The sequence below is a fragment of the Eremothecium cymbalariae genome, chromosome 4 (genome assembly GCF_000235365.1).
Source record: "Eremothecium cymbalariae DBVPG#7215 chromosome 4, complete sequence".
Classification (NCBI taxonomy): Eukaryota; Fungi; Ascomycota; class Saccharomycetes; order Saccharomycetales; family Saccharomycetaceae; genus Eremothecium; species Eremothecium cymbalariae.
Genome location: NC_016452.1, coordinates 916,906 through 935,904, shown reverse-complemented (window position 1 = coordinate 935,904; position 18,999 = coordinate 916,906). Strand labels below are relative to the sequence as shown.

Genomic DNA, 18,999 nt, shown 5'->3' with positions numbered 1-18,999 from the left:
CTATGTGCCATCATCCAAAAACAACAGGGGCGAGCTGGGAATTGAACCCAGGGCCTCTCGCATGCTTAGTAGTCAAACCCGGTTACAGCCAGGCTTCGCCCAAAGCGAGAATCATACCACTAGACCACACGCCCTCGTAGGACAATGCGAAGACTAAAAATATTGGAATCTGAATCACTTGGCCAAATCACGGTGTGAAGCTGATCTCCGTCGATGCGATGTGTCAGGAAAACAAAGGAACGCTGGAAGGCAAAGCAAATCAGAGCATGAAGCAGCGTATAAAGTTGTCGACTGTGAAAATTTTGAATTGTGATGATTACAGCAGGACAACAAAAACTGTAGTTTGCTTTTGTGATTTGAGCAGGACAGCAAACACTATATAAGGAGAAAGACTAGCTAGATTACATTACATTAGATTAGATGCTAGGTCCAGCTAGAAGCCCAGAGGGTAGTTGAGCCAGATTAGCGACTATATAAACAGTAACTGATCATCAACCTAAGTATTAGCTGGCACGTGACTGAAGCTGATCCTCCTCGACATTTGTTAAGTCCCACTACGAATTAAGATTATCTGGAGAGAGACTTAATACCTTATCAAGCCTCTCGAAACATGGACTCGGCACTTTCTGGACCAATTGCTCAACTGAGTGCCCATTCCGTTAATGGTACGTCTACGCCGTTGGTAACACCAAACATTACCCAAATGGTGATGCCGGTTAACTGTGGCAACTTCACTGTTAACTTGGCTAACACCACCATGACCCCTTCAGAAATCTACACTTGTGGTTTGGAGGCCTGTCGGAAAAAAAGCGGTGCTCCCACTAACGCGAAACCTAGGATCTGGGCGATCTTGTTTGCGTTGCTGTTCGGGATTAGCGCAGTGTTTACAGTCCAGGATGTGTGAACTGATCACTTCTCTCAGTCCGATTGACTACGTCTTCGGCGATGTTGAATAGACAACTTCGTCAGCGCGCTGTAAGTGACACATCTTAGCCTAGGGTCTGTGAATTAGACCTTGACCGTGATAGTGAATCAATTACTTTATATTTATCTAGACAATGATTTTAATATATCGTTCTATCTAATTACAGTAAGGCTGCATAGGGTCTTTTCGTTTCTACAGGTATGCAGCTTCTTCACTGCTACACCAGGTTAGCTTAAAAGAGAGACAGTGGTTGTGTTACGTCATTCATGCTGGACCACGAAGAAGAACACATGAATAGAGGTCCTCTAGCTCACCAGACGGTACTTGATCTGGCCAGAGACTGCATAACAGTGCCCGACCCTCCATTAGAGCTTTATCCATCACGTGACATAGGTGGCCCTCGATATAATGTTCACACTGGTCGTTGCGGTACGCACTCCCACGATCTTCTAAGTACGGTGCATACAACTAGATATGGCCTACATGAGCATCTGAGGAGCATCGACTTTTACCAACACAACACACAAGGTTTTATAAGCCAATTGAACAATCTTAAAAGAGTGCAGCATATGTCCCAGAAGAACAGACTGCTTGAATGAATTTTCATTCCTCTTTATGTGATATCTTTGTCTTTTATTCAGCGTAAAAGCAAAAGGACTCCTAAAGTAACTTAAATAGAAAAAAAGTGAAAGTTGAAATTTGACACGAGTGTAACTTTTTTCACATAGGTAAGAATAAGCTTGTAAGTCTACTGGTATAGTTAAAGTTCAAGGCGTCTATTATTCTGGTAATCTAGATTGAAGTTCCCTCGACTAACAAGAAAAAACTAGAAATCATTACGGGAGAGTGCACATACATAGAAGACGGAAACTCATGTTCTTACCCCTAGTATTTTTAGCCTCGTTGCTATCCACATTGTGTGCAGCCGGTTCAAGCCAACCGGTTCCAGTTGCAATTACATTACCTGCGTTTTCCAAGGAATGCCTTTACTACGAGTTAACTTCTAATGAGGATTCGATTGTGGCGTCTTTCCAAGTTTTAACAGGTGGGAACTTTGAGATCGATTACAAGATCACTGGCCCAGACAATGCAGTGATTGTTGATGAAAGGCAAAAGAACCACGCAGATATGCTGTTGAGGTCCTTTGGACTTGGTGAATATTCATTCTGCTTTACAAATGCATATGGAACTGTACTGAAGAAGGTGGAAGTCAACTTCGAATTGGCAAAGGAGGATATTGATGATACTTCTGAAGAAACAGAGGACATTATTGCGCTGAACGCCATTGAAGAAATTAGCAGAAATTTAAACAAGATCACCAATTTCCAAAACCTCTTGAGGGTAAGAGAATGGAGAAATATGTCTACTGTTGAATCTACAGAATCCAGATTAGTATGGCTATCCGTGTTGACGATGGGCGTTATGGTCGGTATCAGTATTCTTCAATCTCTCGTTGTGCAATTTTTCTTCAAAGACAGACATAGAAACTATGTTTAAACTCATGTAATGTGTATATCCACCCTATCCCTCCAAAAACCCCGTATATACTCTAATAACACCAACATTAGGTAGCAGTTCACTCGATTCAAGTTTAGAATGCGCAGTAGTATATATATCCAGTTCTTAATATAGGCCTAAATCTGCAACGTACATATATACCGACTATATAATAAATCATTATTTACGTTGTGGTGAACTTCGAATCGGGCGCCTTGAAATGTAAAAGCAGGAAAAAGGCGTTCTTCCTAAAAGTTGAGTGGCAAACGGGTACGAAGGTTAACGGCTAAAGAAGGCTAAAAGGTGTTATTGGAGGCCAATTAGATCATTAAAGTGTTTGAGGGTTTGAAATGTCAGACGAAGAAAACAACTACATTGAGCCTTCTGTGAATAAGGTACCAAACTATGAGGTTTCGGAACATGCTTTCATTTTAACGCAATCTCGGTTGTCTCATTGTCATGCAGAGTCTTTAAAGTTTGTTTTAGAAACAATTAAAGAGGAGAAGATGGCGACGTATTACAAGTATTTATATTCGGAGTATCTGCCCAAGGGAACTTTGCAATGGGATCAAAAATTGTACGATTCTTTAGTGGATTCCAATACTCAGGACATCGCGGAGTTAAAGGAGCATTTACAGGAGATAGAGGAAAAGGATGAAGGGGAGCTAGAGAAAGCTCAATGTTGGATCAAGCTAGGAGAATATTATGCTCAGATTGGGGATCGTACTAATGCTGTGGAGACTTTAACGGAGGCGATGAATAAGGCGGTTTCTATGGGGGCTAAGATTGATATTTTGCTAACGATAACGAGACTAGGCTTTTTCTATAATGATCAGATTTTTGTGAAGCAAAAATTGGCGCAGATTAACACCATGATTGAAAAGGGGGTGATTGGGAGAGGAGGAATAGGTACAAAACTTACAAGGGCATTCATTGTCTAGCGATAAGAGATTTTAAACAAGCTGCGAATTTGTTAGTTGACTCGTTGGCAACTTTCACCTGTATAGAATTAACATCGTACGAGAAAATTGCTACCTATGCATCTGTGGCGGGTTTATTTGCGCTAGAGAGAGTGGATCTAAAGGCAAAGGTAATTGACTCCCCGGAATTGCTCTCTTTGATGACCACTACCCCTGCACTACAATCAATTACCTCTCTAACAATCTCCTTATACACATCAGAATACTCAAGCTATTTCCCCTTCCTATTAGAGACCTACGACAACGTCTTAATTCCATGCAAGTATTTGAACAGACATGCTGATTGTTTCGTGAGAGAAATGAGAAGAAAAGTATACGCTCAATTACTAGAATCATACAAAACACTATCAATCGTGTCCATGGCCAACATTTTCGGTGTTTCAGTAGAGTTCTTAGACAAAGATTTAAGCAAGTTTATTCCAAACAAGCAACTAAACTGTATCATCGACCGTGTTAACGGCATCGTGGAAACTAATAGACCAGACAACAAAAACACTCAGTACCATCTGTTGATAAAACATGGCGATAGTTTGTTGACCAAGTTACAGCGCTATGGTGCGGCTGTGAGACTGACAGGCACCGACCGTTCGGTTTAGTTCAGTGGATCACACCCTCTTTGGTATATTATTGCCTATGCCAAGACCCAAAACATCATCATTATTCCTTTTTTTGTTTTCTTTGTTTCAACGCATAGAATAACATATTTTTTAAGCCCCATACAGATCATAAAGTATCTGTTTATTCCAAACAGTATCCACACTTGCTTCCAGTGCCAACGACTTCTCAAATATTATATAAAGTTTATATATTTTATGTTCCTATTTTGTTCTATAACTTCTTTAATATTTATCTTAACAATGCATGCGTTTGTGCCAGCCTTACAACTGAAACAATATCCATCCGTGGAAAAGTTCAAAATTTACGTAGCAACAAAAAACGTTTTCTGAACAGTCCAAAACAACAACAACGTTAAAACAATAACGAAATAGAAATCCACTACCAGCGCATCAGTTAGGAATCCAAGAGAAGATATAATCTAGAATCAGGATCTGTGAGATAGTGGTCACAGCAAACATCGTCCCGTTAACCTTCCTTCCTTCCTTTTTTTATTTTTATTTTTTGTTGTTTCATTTTTTTTAATTGTTATTATTAATTTGTCATTATCACTATTATTATTATTATCCATCTCTATCGAGTGGGTCGATATTGTTACATTCTATTTTGTTAGGCATTATTTTCTGATACTGCTGTTATTTTATTCGAGCAATTGTTCAGGTATTTCCAGTTTTAATCTTTTTATAAAGGCTCGTTAAGTTTATTTTGGAGTTCAGGAGTTTTAGAAATTATATTATTATAGTGCATTGTTTCCTAAATTTGTGAAGGATGAAGGAGGCTCATTTTTCGATTAAAGGATTTATGAATAGCCATAGATTAAAAGATACTTTAGCGCTGCTTTTTGTATTTGTATCCTTCAACAATGTGATGGCGCTTTGTCTTCTGACATCATTTATCGTGGCTTCTAGCTCAGGACACTGTCTTTCCAGTTTTGTAGCCAAAATGGTTTGGGTTCTTAATGGAACATGTGGCAACAAAAGATATGTTATAAGCAATAGTATTAAAACGAAGAGTTTACGATTTACATGGATTAGTGGCAGGGTTATTTCAAGAAGCAAGGGTTCTTATAGGTTGGTTGCTTTTGAGTTGATAAATGGCTGGGTAATATGGCTTCTGCGTAACCGCATGATCGTTGGGTTTGAGATTATTATGGCATGCATGTTGAAGAAGTTTGGATGTTTTTATTTCAGAGCTCCTATCGAAAACTTGGCTCTGTCGATAATAGCATCTAATCTGTTGAACAGTCAGAAAGATTTGTTGAGTTACGCTACCAAATCTTCGATTGTTTATTCATTATCTTTAAAAATTTCCCAACGGATCTCAACGTATTGTGGTTACTCTCCGAATATAAGCGTTGCTCATTCTCAAGGTTCTGTGCAAGGAATAGTGTTTATACATCCTTTACGGGGGACGGTTTCTGGACGGTTAATATCTCTACTTGGCAATTATATTCCTTTAATCAGATATGCCTTATCATTCCATGTTGTAGTATCTCAATTTTATCTCAATATGAGAAACTCACCACGTGAGACATGTCAATCACCTCTTACTTTTAAAGAATCGTCAAATTCCACTGAAACTTCTGCCAGAGATCTAAATTCATTTTGCGTAGTTGAAACAGTAGCAGTGGCATCATCATCATCTCAACAGGGAAAATTGAACACTGACACAGAAGTTTCTGGTGCAACGACAATAGAGGCTGTTACGTATAATCCAGAGCCAAAAGTCATGGATTCATCTATTCATACATCAGAACTGGCTCCAGCTGCTATCACTTCTAGTGTTAATCCGCAAAATTACAGTAACAAACTAATGCAAACACCTGTTGGTCAACAACAGGTTTCCAAGCCTGCCTCAGCGAGACCGGCATTTACCAATATAATAAGAGAATTTAAGGTTTCTGAATTCATGGTTACTCTACCACTGCATCCGCAGGGTAAGAAAAATGTAAATCCAAGTGCTCTCATTGCCACCACTGCCTCTCCAACGGAAGAGCCGTTAGACACACGACGTTTCAGAAATCAATGTTACGAACTCTCTCTGAATGATGACAACGCACTCGAACCAGACGATTATCCGTGTCATTATAACGTAGCGACCTCAATTGCGAAAGCAAACATGGAAAACCTTATCCGTCGACTATTTTGGTACCAAAAGCGTTACATCATTCCAATTCTATGGTCTATGTTCACGATTATCAGGATTTTTCTCACCGAGACGACATGGCTAAACGGCGACGAGAACAACATCAAGGAAACTATAGCCAAACATTATACCCCTGCAGAGGGTTATTATTGTCAAGGAACCAAGGAACTTGATGTCAATCCAGATCATGATGCAACAGCAATTCCTTCTAGTGAACCTGATGGTAGCAAATTAGATGCCAATATAAGCAACTGTAAGAGCGAACATGGTGAACATCATACAAGGCCTGTTGTCTTTTCAGATCATGAATACCATAAATTGCACGTAGTGCAGAACAGTCTGCAATACAAGCGCTCTGTCTGCCTTGCCGACATAGGCTCAAATGTGGCAGTATTTTGGCTCGAAGAACAACTCGGCGGATCCCTGATTGTGCTTGTAAATGGTATCATTTGGTTGCAGGTATCATCAAAAATCGTGCATCCCTCAACTGGGGTTCAAAGGGAACAAATCGTTATAAGCGGTCTGGTTCCGTCCTATTCCTATAACATAGAACTTTTCGAAAGAGTTAACAATTTTGAAGATTACTTTATTACCGAATTATTAATTAGGACCGCCAGTAAAGACACAGGTAAGTTGGATTATTCCGAATCCAACTTTATTTCCTACTACCACAAACAGTTAATCTCGCCTGCATTCTCATTAAAACAAGCAGTAATAACTGCGAATGTAGACCTTTCTGAGGAAAGGCTAAAACTTAAAAAGACAAAGCGGGATATCAGCAGAAAAACCAGTAGTATGAAACAAGAGCTTGAACAACTAAAGGCCAAGCTTGCTTACAACGCATCTCAAGATGAAAAATCAGCATATAAAATTGACAATTTGAAAACCGCTCTACTACAGAGCTCAGAGCATAATCTTACATTGGAGGAAAACCTGAAATTTCTGAAAACAAAACAACAGAGTTTAGAAGCAGAATATTTAGAATCCAAAGATACCCTTTGGAAGCAGCAGTTGGACTTTCAAAAAACAGAAAACTCACTTAAAAAAAATTTGCAGCTGTCGAATACTAAACTGGCTAAACTACAACATGACATCCAACAATACAACACTAAGCGTGATAAATTACTCACTAAACATCTCAAACTCAGAACTGAACTATCACAATACGAAAAGGAATTCCTGAGATTCAAAGAATATTTCCTCCAAAATAGAAACAAAGAAAGAAACGAACGACAGCAGATCAGATTACAAAAATCCAACGAACTGGAACTAAAAATAAAAGGCCTTGAACAAGACATTAGTCGTTTGGAACGCGAGAATATCCTTATCACTGATTTGGTCCACCCAAACTAGTTCTATAACATAACTTAGCCGCTGTCTATAAGCATGTATCTATGTATTTATCGACATTTGAAAACTACTAGTACATATTGGTCACATGACCACCAACCATGGAATACCAAAAATATCCTTCACTCCTATTAACCAGCTTCACTGCCAATGGTCTGCCTTCGTGCCATCGCCCTGCAACCCGTCACTTGCCCATTCACACGTCCTGGTCACGTGATACTAGAACTGGCACGTGACGGCCAATTCTTTAGTTGCGGATCAGTTACTGCTTATATAGTCTCTGATGGGATCAATTACCTCTAAGGATCTCGTATCAGAATCTAATCTAGCTAGTTTGGTCTTATATAGTTTCTGTTGTCCTCCCTGGGCTTACTTATAGCAGTCATCGGTGGTTTCATACTGACACACACGATTGTAGGTTTCACACTGATACATCATTGTGGGTTTCACGCTGGCATCCTCACAGTGACTATCAGCCTCATATCGGCCTGACAGCTCTGATACGCTGCTTCTTAGCTTGGTTGTCGCTGTCTACTGGCTTCTCTTTTGATTTAAACACGGCACATCAACTTGCTCACCTATACCACACCGTTTCTCAGTGTTAACAACTCGAGCGGCCCTGTTAGCTTAGTGGTAGAGCGTCGCACTTGTAATGCGAAGGTCACTAGTTCAATTCTGGTACAGGGCATTCTTTTTAACGAAGAAAAGTAAATAAATAGCGCCGCTGTTGATCCTTAAGAGAAGCCTAATTGAGCATTATTTTAAGGCAAACTGCCAAAGGCTCAGGTGCTAATGGTTGTGTTCAACGTGGACACATCGATTTGCATCCACTACGGATATCTGAAATCGACTATGTGCTTTATTACTGTTGTTTTCTTTTGTTGTCAGGCCCTTGATTTTGTACTCTGCCGCCGCTACAGACCTATGATTACAATTTAATCAAGAAAACAGCAGGTTTGTGAATAGAAATTATGAGGAACCGCTGCAGTGGAAAGTAAGGTCCATGCTAGACCTCTAGACCATTATGGTGTTGGTTCCAGGTTGTATTATTTGGATTTCTATGGAACGAAGTGGGTTCCCGATGATGTTGGATACCGTAGAAGATGATAGACGCACAAACCGGGAAACGAATATTTTCTCGAGGAAAACATGAAAATTTTCAATAAAAAGAAATCTATGCGATGAGGCTGGATTATAGTGAGCGTGAGAGCGGGAGGTAGTGAATTGGATAATTGTAAGATTACTACTTTTACCAGGAATAGGTATCTTAAATTTAAGCAAACCATAAATTGGCAAAAATGGGTCCTGCGAAGAGATATGCATCAGATGTTGTGGATGGGGTGGAATCGGCAGTTAGCAAGAAGGCTTTAATTGGCCCTAAATTTGATGCAAGAGGACAGGAAGAGGGTTCAATGCGTCATTATCCGGGTGATGTAGATGGAGGCACAAATGACAGTGATATGGAAAGGGAAGAGGATTCAGGAGTGGATGATACAGATACGGATAGCGATGATGCTATTGCTAGAGGAGACAACAAGGGTCAGAAGCCACAGTACGAGAAATCTAGAGTGAGTGCTCAAGATATTCAGCTTGCTACAGAGGCGGCAGAGTTGTTTAAATCCAACATTTTCAAGTTGCAGATCGATGAACTTCTGCAGCAGGTGAAGTTGCAGGATTTGCATGTATTAACGGTTGAGAAGTTTTTACACAAGTTGTATGATATTATTCAAGAGATTCCTGAGTGGGGGGAGAAATCGTTTGACGAGGTGGAGTTGTTTTTCAAAGGTAAGGTGGTTAGTGTTCCATTTTGCGATCCTAAGCCTTCTAGTTCTACACAGTATAAGTTTAGCTACAGGACTCCAGATGTGTCTTTAATTGGATCCTTCGCATTGAAATCAGCGATATATCAACCGCAGGGGTCTTCAATTGATGTTCTGTTGACAATGCCTGAGGAGTTGTTTGAAAAGAAGGACTTTTTGAATTTCAGATGTCTACACAAGAGAAGCGTTTACTTAGCATACTTTACTCATCATTTATCTATCCTTTTAAGAAAAAATGGTTTAGACTTTTTGCATTTGGAATACACATACTTCAACAATGATCCGTTGCAACCAATTTTGACTATATCATGTGGGGAACAGTCCGCTTCAGAGTTCAACTTTTATAAGACCAGATTTTCAATTAATGTAGTGGTTGGAATACCCTATGGCGTTTTTGACTCAAAGAAACTACTGCCAAACAAGAACTGCATCAGAGTTGATAAAGATAATAATACCACACCAACTCCGTTCTACAATTTTTCAGTTTTATCGTGTAGTACACATGATCACTATTTGAAATACTTATACAGGGAGAAAAAACAATCTGAGGCGTTCACCGAAGCATGTGTATTGGGTAGACTCTGGCTTTCTCAAAGAGGGTTTGATTCGAGCATGTCCTATTCCAATTCTTTAGGGGGATTTGGTCATTTCGAGTTTGCTGCTCTGATGGCGGCTTTACTTAACGGTGGTGGCGTAAATGGAAACAAGATATTATTGCATGGGTTTTCTTCTTATCAATTATTTAGGGGAACTATTAAGTATCTCGCAACTATGGACCTCTGTTCACAAGGACATCTGCAGTTCCACTCCGATTTGGATAGTTCAGTTAATCCCCCATCTAAATATATGGCTGAAGGTTTTGAGGTTCCAACGATCTTTGATAAAACAACAAAAGTTAATATTCTAAGCAAAATATCGGTAAATGGTTATAGCATGTTGAAACTGTATTCTCAAGAAACCTTGTTAATGCTGAGTGATGTTGTAAAAGATCAATTTTCCAATATTTTCCTCACAAAACTGGATAAGGTTCAGCAAGTCAACTATGATTTATGTTATGATTTAGAATTACCGACAGGAAGGGAGCTCCTGTCCAAGTTTGGTTTCCTGGAGAAGGTGAGGTTCACCTCTTTTGAAGCGTTTTGGATAAACAAGATTGCAAACGTCATAAAGATTGCATTAGCCGATAGAATTAAGGCAGTATCAATTGATTTGGTGGGGCAGAGAAAAGTATTCCCGCTTTCTAAAAGAAAACCAGCAGGTGCCATAAACTTTACCTCGATCAAGATCAAGATGTTGGTTAACCCAATGGAGTCTGAAAAATTGGTTACCAAGGGACCTAGCAACAGCGATGAATTTGCTGCAGAAGCCGCTCAATTTAAAAATTTCTGGGGCAAAAAAGCTTCATTGCGTAGGTTTAAGGATGGTTCCATCATGCACTGTTGTCTTTGGTCCATGTCATCTAGTGAGCCTGTGATTACTTCTATACTAGACTATGTGATGAAGCAACATTTATCCGAAGATGCAGTTTTAAGCGCTCAGCATACTAGAAAATTTCATAATTTACTTCCTTTACCAAACCTACCAGGTAGTTCAAAGACATCGTTATTAAACCTAACAAGTTTCCAAAACTTAAAGAAATCTTTTGACAATCTTTACAGAATAATTTTCCAATTAAAACTCCCCCTTTCAATAAAATCGATTCTACCTGTTGGTTCTGCGTTTAGATACACTAGTATGTCTCAGCCAGTTCCATATGCATATTCAAACCCCGATTTTTTGCAAGATGTGATTTTGGAGTTTGAGACATCACCCAAGTGGCCTGATGAAATATTATCCTTGGAAAAAGCTAAAGCTGCCTTTTTGTTAAAAATACAGGATCAAGTCATGACCAATCATGGGGATCAATATAACTGTTACTTTTCTAATGATGATTCTATTCCATACAACTTGGATATTGTAACCCTCAATATTTTGACTCCAGAGGGATATGGTTTCAAATTCAGAGTCCTAACGGAGCGTGATGAAGTGATGTATTTGAGAGCCATAAGTAACGCGAGAAACGAATTAAAGCCAGAATTAGAAAGGACCTTTTTGAAGTTCACAGCCAAATACCAAGCTTCAATCAGACACAGTAGAACAATGGAATTAATCTCCCACAGTTTCCCGTTTTTGTCTCCTGTTATCCGTTTGTTTAAAAAATGGTTAGATGTTCACTTATTGATGGGTCATTTTTCGGAGGAACTAGTAGAGTTAATTGCAGTTAAGCCATTCGTTGATCCGTATCCTTATTTTGTGCCGGGATCATTGGAAAATGGCTTTTTAAAAGTATTAAAATTTTTAAGTGAGTGGAACTGGAAGGAAGAACCGTTGATTCTGGATCTAGTAAGACCTGAAGACTTCGAGGATCTAACCGAAACAAGTCTTGGAGCAACTGATCTAGATTCAAGAACCATGAAGAAGCTTTCTGAAAGATTGAATTTGCAACAATATAAAAGCATTCAAAGTAACTTTAATAGTCTGAGGCATGAAGATCCTCAAGGCTTGAACGTACAATTTTTCATTGCATCAAAAAATGATCCAAGTGGCATTCTTTACTCTCGGTTTGTTCCGTTGCCTATCGCAACAAGACTTACTGCTCTTGCTAAAGTCGCAATAAACCTTGTCCAACTACATGGCCTAAACAAACAAACAATTGACTTGCTCTTTACTCCAGCCTTGAAAGATTACGACTTTGTAGTCAAGCTAAAGAGCCCCACCTCCTTAAGGTTGTCCAGCGGTATCCTGTCTTCCACCGGATTCAAGAATCTAGAAAACCAGCCAACCAAATTCCCCGAAGATTTGAACGAGCTAAGCGAAAAGATGGACCCCACATGCCAACTTGTCAAATATTTGAACATGAAATATAAAAACAGCATCATTTTCTCTAGCCATGTAAATATGGGTGCTAGTAGCCAAAAGGGTGATGAAAATGTCATCACAGGTTTGATAAGACCAGTGTTCAAAGCACCGTTGAAATTCAAAGCGAATATGGATTGTAATGTCAAACCAATTGATAAAGAAACTGTTGAATTAAACAAGGATGCAATATTTCATGAAATTGCTGCCTTTGGCAAAGAACTAGTAGTCCAATTTGAAACCAACTGATCCGCATAAATACAACAAACCGACCTTCACCCAAAGAAAACAATCCTTCAAAAAGACGTAATACCGCAAGTATATATACAAACACACTAATACCGCCTTTTAAACTACTAGAATACCTGTACTTTCATAACTATTTTACGCTAATTATCTTTATTATGATTCTCATCGTCTTTGAATCACTAAATACGTGGTTTAGCGTCGATGATATCATAGTGCCAAATGTTAGTATAAATTGAGCATTTGCATCATCGTTATGAAAGCACAAACAGGATCCCTTAACTTATAGAATTATATCCCAGGAAGCAGGGCCAGAGGACCACAAGTGTCTCAGAATGGACGTTGCTGCATATAAAAGAACCCACAGGTCAATGGTTCGTCGAAAGTTTAGAGAAAAGTTAGTTGAGCATCTAGGGTTACTTGGTTATGCAGTTATAGTTATAGGTTATATGAAATATGGTGGGAGTATAATAGTATTTTTTATGAGATGTATGTTACAATCAGCCCTTGTAACGCCTTTTCCTAATCACGAACAAAGAATGAGGGGGTTTAGCATTGCTGGCACTGTACGAGGGTTCCCTGCTATGCCTGGAAATACAAATCCGAACCCTGTAGTAAGTCAAGATGAACGTATGCAAGCACAGGACCTTCAAGACATAGCGACTGAATTCTTTTTAAAGATACAGTGGGTACTTTTCCATGCAGTATTTACATTTAACTGGTTAGTGATTTTGAGTTGGATAATATGGCCTACTGATTATCAGGCTATGTTGGGATTTTACAAATACGATAAGCATTCTGATTTAGCGAATGCCCCATCTCCGTTTAATAATGACAACTATTTGATCCAAGGAGAATGGAGAGGAACTTGGTTTATGGAGTTCATTGGTGAAGCTATTCCAAGTTCTAATAAAAAGGGTAATTTAATGGCTATTTGTTACCAGTTCATGATACTTATATCTCAATTTGGATTGTATATGCTTTCCTGTATTTATTTTTCCCCTTTAAGGGGGAACCAACTTTCAGAGAATGATGAGGATGCGTGCAATGACGGTGATGGGTACGATGGTAGTATTACGATAGTGACTGTGGATCCAGTGGAGGCTGTTAGGGTCGTACATGGCATTACAATAGATAGTCAAGGGCATGAGGAATCTCCGTCGGCAATGGTTTAAAATTATACTTGCACATATATATATATATATATATATATGTAATGTACATATTTACATTTAGTATTACTAAAAATGGGCTTCAGAAACTTTTATTGGGTGATTGGACAGTTCTTTAGATATTCGGCCTTATTTTTAAGTATTCTAACACTCTTGAAGAATATCTCTTCAGGAGTCATTGCACCGGTGCTTTCCACGTTAAATATAAAATGGTCTTTAACCCTTCCCAACTTTACCTTTCCCTCAAACTCGGGATGTCTAAGAACTTCTCTGGAGACAGTGTCCTTCCTAGCATCTTTTATATATGCCTCTCCCTTCTCATCAATTGCGGCTACACCGGGTGGAAAACACTTGACAAATTTCGTTGCATCTTCTCCTTGGATGGTTTCCAATATATCGATGTGAGGCATCAGTCTGTATGAAGCAGTACACACCGGGGAAAATTTGGCATGGTCACCTCCAACACCTAGAATACAATGCACCCTTAGAGAAATTTCTTGACCTGGTCTTAGCTTTGCTAACAGAATATCTGGATCCGTAGGTAGAACAGGATGTTTTGCGAAGCTATCCAGTTGCTTCCCTTGTGGCTCAAACTTCAGGTCACGAGAATATATGTGTGCATTGTTGTATAACTCCTTTGGATCAGTGGAACCTTTTGGAGCATCTGGGTTGGCAGTGCATTTCACGTTGAGAGACATAACAACGGTATTTTCATCAGTAAATCTTTCAGCTTCCGGTAATGACTTATCAACCCAGGTTAACATGTCCGGATCCACTTTTAGTGGAACTAAACCTATTCTATGTGCTAGCACCTCATCTTGGATAACGGAGGTGTTGTTAAAGAAATAAACATACTCAGCAGCTACGGAAGGTACTTCTGAGATCATGATACGACGAAAAGCATTCGCAATAGAAGCATCAATATGAATTAAATCAAAATTCGCTTCTCTATCATCTAAATGGGAAATTTGAACGTCCATTGTATCTCTAAATTTGTTCACATCCCAGGAAAAGTCTTCATTATGAGAATAACCTGGGAAATCTGTTGAGGTAGTATTTGTAACACGATTATACTCGATACCAACAATATTTGACATTGATAGATATACTCCAAAGGTAAAATTACGGAGACGTAGCCCACTAATTCGTTCACACTACTACAACTCTACAATTACCGTTTTTCAATACTAATAATTTCTTCTCAGTAGCTCATCGCGGTTTTTGAAAAATTTTTAGAATTTAAAGGAAAAAGAAATTACAAGAGCGTCCGTAACATCATGATTCGTAAAACCAAAGTTGATCGAAAGACAGCTTACAATCAACCCAAGGTAGGCTCTTAAAAGGGAATTTAAGCTTTAAATGCTACCCGAAAGTTATTAATGGATCTTTTAAATGAGTTAGATAACGACTTTAGTGAGGTATATGAGTCCGAAACTGAAGCGGTCGTGAAGCAAGCAGTACCCAGAGAAGGTAATGTTGATACGTTTCCCGATAAACTGGCACAGTTGATTAAGAATTCCAAGAGCAATGCAGGTGCAATGCGAAGTTTTATTATGCCGTTGGCAGTGGAGATACATTTATGGGTTTTAGATGGTAACCCAGAGTTGAAAGTTCTGAACCAGCTACAGCGGTTGATACAGGATGAAATCCTCTCAGTGTACAACGAGGTGGTATCTAATTATAATAAGAGATTTCCAGAACTGCCAAATGTTGTGTCGGAACAGGAGAAGTACGTTTCTGTGGTGAAAGAATTGGAGGCGCGTCCCGATGTTCCAGAACTGGGGAAGCTGTTGAATAAGGAACAAATGCTGCTGGTGTCTATGACGATGCAAACGGGGTTTCACAAGGAGTATAAGGTAGATTCCCCTGTTATTGCGGAGTTAATTGATCAGTACGAGGTTCTACACGCACTCAAAAGCGACATTACCACGTATATTTCAAAGAAAATGCACACAATTGCCCCAAACGTATGTGCCTTGGTTGGCCAGGAGGTCGCTGCTGCGCTGCTAACGTACACAGGAGGTATGAAGGAATTGAGCGAAATACCTAGCTGTAACCTAGCCTCTATTGGCAAGACCAAACACCTCTCCCATGTGCAACAGCTGGACACCTCTGGCGTACGACAGAAGGGATATATCTTTGACTGCGAATTGGTGCAATCGCAACCGGAAGCATTACAGAAGCAAGCTCTGCGCATGATATGCGCCAAGTTAGCTCTGGCATCCAGGGTCGACTATTTACACCACCAAGAAAACACACACGGTTCCTTGGGCGCAACCTGGAAAGAAGAAATTCTTGACAAGCTTAACAAGATCCAAGATCATCCTAACATCGCCAATGTCAAACCGTTACCAATACCTGAAGATAAGCCGAAAAAACAACGTGCAGGACGTAGATTCAGGAAGTACAAGGAAAAGTTCCGCCTCTCCAACCTCCGCCAACTGCAGAATAGAGTTGAATTCGGCGTACAAGAGGTGACTTCTTTAGATATCTTTGGCGAAGAAGTAGGTATAGGAATGGCCACATCTTCCACATCCATAGCAGCAGCCAGCAACAAGAATGCAGCGAAGCTGCGTAAGAAAATGAAGGGAAGAGTAGAAATGGCAAATAAGGAATCTGCAGTCTTTTTTGAATCTGATGAACGAGCAACAATGTCAAACCTATCTGCCCCCAGCATCGGTGTCACAGAATACAATACTGATAGCACCAAAAAACAAGAGAAACACACCCAAACGAACCAGTGGTATGCAAAGCATCTAAAGAAATAGCACCAATTACCGAAGTAACATATATAAAAGGATATAAGCATATAAAGTCCAACCAATCCTTTTAATTTTTCATGACTAAGCTTTTTCTGCAGAAAGACATCACCTCGTTCGCCATACACAGCGCAAAAACATCGCTTAAACACATATAACCACTAGAAAGAGGTCCAAATATCCCCTACACACCTCAATACTCATCCAAGCCTCTAAGAAGCCCAAGAATGAGCTCTTTCAGCGTGTTTCGAAAGCTCATCGGTGTTCTTACTATACCCAATTGGGTAAAACCAAAACACGCGAACGCTGAAATGTTCAATGAAAAGGAATCTAAGGAACTCAGGTGGAACTAGCACAATAAAACACTAGTTTAATATATGGGTCACAAGCAAATTAAACAGAATAGTAGGTCGGTATCTCAGGAATTAGGAGTTCTTTGAGGGTGGTAAGAAAATTTCCAATTCATTTTAAGATAGGGAGAGAAAGGATTCCTAGGGATAAAGAAAGATTGGAGCATAACACTATATATAGTAGGCATCAATTGGGAAAACTATTAAATAGTTAACTAACGGCGGTTTAAAAGAAGGAAGACAAAAAGAGGTAATATTTAAGTTTAAAAATAAAAAGGATGTTTACTGCTAGGGCGAATAATAGAGATGTGGATGCTTTAACTCAGGATATGGGGCAACTGAGTTTTGATGGGGATATTGAAAACAATAACAGACATGATATTGTGATCGAGGCACCTCATACACCTTTGAGGTACCGGCAAAGGACGCCAAACCAACGGACGCCGATTAATAAACAGGCTGGGAATTTGGATGTGGGTAGTAGTGACTATTCTCTGATGGATGTGGATGAGAGGCCAAGGGAGGACATTGATTTAAGTAGATCGCCTAAAAAGTTGCCGATGGATTTCCACAAGCGGGCTTCTTCAGCAAAAACCAAGAGACTTGTCAGTGTGTGTCAGATGTTTTTCCTAGATTATTACTGTGATATGTTTGACTATGTTATCAGTAGGAGAGAGCGAACACGGCAGGTTATGAACTACCTTGAACAGCAGCGTTCTCAAGGTCATCATAGTTCGCAGGAGATAAATAATGAATGGCAAAACTATCTTTACAGGGAAACGGACGTTTTGCGAAAGAGGCGATTAAAGCCCAAAAATAAGGATTTTGAGATTATTACTCAAGTCGGACAAGGTGGGTATGGTCAGGTGTATTTGGCGAGGAAGAAGGACACCAAAGAGATATGCGCTTTGAAGATTTTGAATAAGAGTTTATTAGCCAAGTTAAATGGTACAGATCACGTTTTAACTGAAAGGGACATTTTGACGACAACGAGATCTGAATGGTTGGTCAAGTTGCTATATGCGTTCCAAGATCCCCAGAGTCTTTACTTGGCCATGGAGTTTGTACCTGGTGGAGATTATAGGACGTTGTTAATCAACACACGTTTCTTGCAAGCACCACATGCTAGATTCTATATTAGTGAAATGTTCTGTGCGGTGGACGCACTACATAAGTTAGGTTACACGCACAGGGATTTAAAACCAGAGAATTTCTTGATTGATTCTAAGGGACACATTAAATTAACAGATTTTGGTTTAGCTTCTGGAACAGTTTCCATGGAAAGAATCGAAAGTATGCGGATTAGATTGGAAGAGGTTAAAAATTTGGAGTTTCCTGAGTTTAAAGAGACATCTATGGACTACAGAAGAAAGATGTATAATAAAGTAAGAGAGAAGGAGCTGAACTACGCCTCTTCAACTGTCGGTTCACCAGATTACATGGCCTTGGAGGTGTTGGAAGCCAAGAACTATGACTTCACTGTTGATTATTGGTCCTTAGGTTGTATTCTTTTTGAAAGCTTAGTAGGCTATACTCCATTTAGTGGGAGTTCAAGCAACGAAACCTATGAAAACTTGCGTCGTTGGAAACAGGTCCTAAGAAGACCAAGATGTGAGAATGGAAGACCTTCATTCTCAGATAGAACATGGGAACTAATTACTAGATTAATTGCCGACCCAATCAATAGGCTAAGGTCTTTTGAACATGTAAAAAAAATGAGATATTTTGCAGAAATCGACTTTAGTAACCTGAGGTTCACAAGTCCGCCATTTATTCCACAATTAGATAGCGAAACTGATGCCGGATACTTTGATGATTTTACGAATGAGGCTGACATGGCCAAATATGCCGATGTATTTAAAAGACAAGATAAATTAAATGCAATGGTTGAAGATACATCAGGTGGATCAAAATTGGTTGGCTTTACTTTCAGACATAGAAAGGGTAAAACTGGCTCTAGTGGTGTGTTGTACAACGGGTCTGAGCATGCTGATCCTTTTGCGACGTTTTATTAAAGTTCTCAATACTCTCAGGATTGGCTGTTTTCTACATCATCAGATATAAATATAAGATTTCTTTAAAAAATTAGATCATTTTGTATACCCTTCCCTCAAGTTTGATTATCTTAATTTTGTATACCTTGTTTCTTGTGACTTCAGTGTAATGTTACGCTAAGGGTAGGCAGTTTATGATGTTGGTAAGAAATGATATGAGATGAGCTGAAGTTTGGAAAATTATAAAAACC

The 18,999-nt window shown here is 39.4% G+C and overlaps 7 protein-coding genes, 2 non-coding genes and 1 further gene across 9 annotated transcripts, besides 1 other annotated feature; 8 read left to right on the top strand and 2 right to left on the bottom strand.

Annotated features, from left to right (window-relative positions):
* Positions 1 to 26: 26 nt before the first annotated feature.
* Positions 27 to 134, bottom strand: Ecym_4457. Its single transcript has 2 exons — positions 99 to 134; positions 27 to 62 (listed from the first exon to the last, which is right to left on the bottom strand). It is a non-coding gene; the product is annotated as a tRNA-Pro (tRNA).
* A 276-nt stretch (positions 135 to 410) lies between these two features.
* Positions 411 to 519: a sequence feature (soloLTR - fragment).
* A 1,279-nt stretch (positions 520 to 1,798) lies between these two features.
* On the top strand, positions 1,799 to 2,422 carry ERP4 (Erp4p; the record flags this gene model as incomplete). The annotated part of the gene is made up of 1 exon (XM_003646268.1): positions 1,799 to 2,422. One exon carries the CDS (start codon positions 1,799 to 1,801, stop codon positions 2,420 to 2,422), a length of 624 nt encoding a protein of 207 aa, XP_003646316.1.
* A 350-nt stretch (positions 2,423 to 2,772) lies between these two features.
* Ecym_4455 lies at positions 2,773 to 3,998 on the top strand (the record flags this gene model as incomplete).
* Positions 3,999 to 4,785: 787 nt separating this feature from the next.
* On the top strand, positions 4,786 to 7,515 carry NNF2 (Nnf2p; the record flags this gene model as incomplete). Its single annotated transcript, XM_003646267.1, has 1 exon — positions 4,786 to 7,515. One exon carries the CDS (start codon positions 4,786 to 4,788, stop codon positions 7,513 to 7,515), a length of 2,730 nt encoding a protein of 909 aa, XP_003646315.1.
* A 613-nt stretch (positions 7,516 to 8,128) lies between these two features.
* Positions 8,129 to 8,200, top strand: Ecym_4453. The gene has a single exon. It is a non-coding gene; the product is annotated as a tRNA-Thr (tRNA).
* A 610-nt stretch (positions 8,201 to 8,810) lies between these two features.
* Positions 8,811 to 12,476, top strand: UTP22 (rRNA-processing protein UTP22; the record flags this gene model as incomplete). Its single annotated transcript, XM_003646266.1, has 1 exon — positions 8,811 to 12,476. The coding sequence occupies one exon, from the start codon at positions 8,811 to 8,813 to the stop codon at positions 12,474 to 12,476; it is 3,666 nt and encodes a 1,221-aa protein (XP_003646314.1).
* Positions 12,477 to 12,808: 332 nt separating this feature from the next.
* On the top strand, positions 12,809 to 13,648 carry GLD1 (Gld1p; the record flags this gene model as incomplete). The annotated part of the gene is made up of 1 exon (XM_003646265.1): positions 12,809 to 13,648. The coding sequence occupies one exon, from the start codon at positions 12,809 to 12,811 to the stop codon at positions 13,646 to 13,648; it is 840 nt and encodes a 279-aa protein (XP_003646313.1).
* An 89-nt stretch (positions 13,649 to 13,737) lies between these two features.
* RPC40 (DNA-directed RNA polymerase core subunit RPC40) lies at positions 13,738 to 14,742 on the bottom strand (the record flags this gene model as incomplete). The annotated part of the gene is made up of 1 exon (XM_003646264.1): positions 13,738 to 14,742. One exon carries the CDS (start codon positions 14,740 to 14,742, stop codon positions 13,738 to 13,740), a length of 1,005 nt encoding a protein of 334 aa, XP_003646312.1.
* A 282-nt stretch (positions 14,743 to 15,024) lies between these two features.
* PRP31 (U4/U6-U5 snRNP complex subunit PRP31) lies at positions 15,025 to 16,413 on the top strand (the record flags this gene model as incomplete). The annotated part of the gene is made up of 1 exon (XM_003646263.1): positions 15,025 to 16,413. One exon carries the CDS (start codon positions 15,025 to 15,027, stop codon positions 16,411 to 16,413), a length of 1,389 nt encoding a protein of 462 aa, XP_003646311.1.
* A 619-nt stretch (positions 16,414 to 17,032) lies between these two features.
* On the top strand, positions 17,033 to 18,769 carry Ecym_4448 (serine/threonine-protein kinase; the record flags this gene model as incomplete). The annotated part of the gene is made up of 1 exon (XM_003646262.1): positions 17,033 to 18,769. One exon carries the CDS (start codon positions 17,033 to 17,035, stop codon positions 18,767 to 18,769), a length of 1,737 nt encoding a protein of 578 aa, XP_003646310.1.
* Between the last annotated feature and the right edge of the window lie 230 nt (positions 18,770 to 18,999).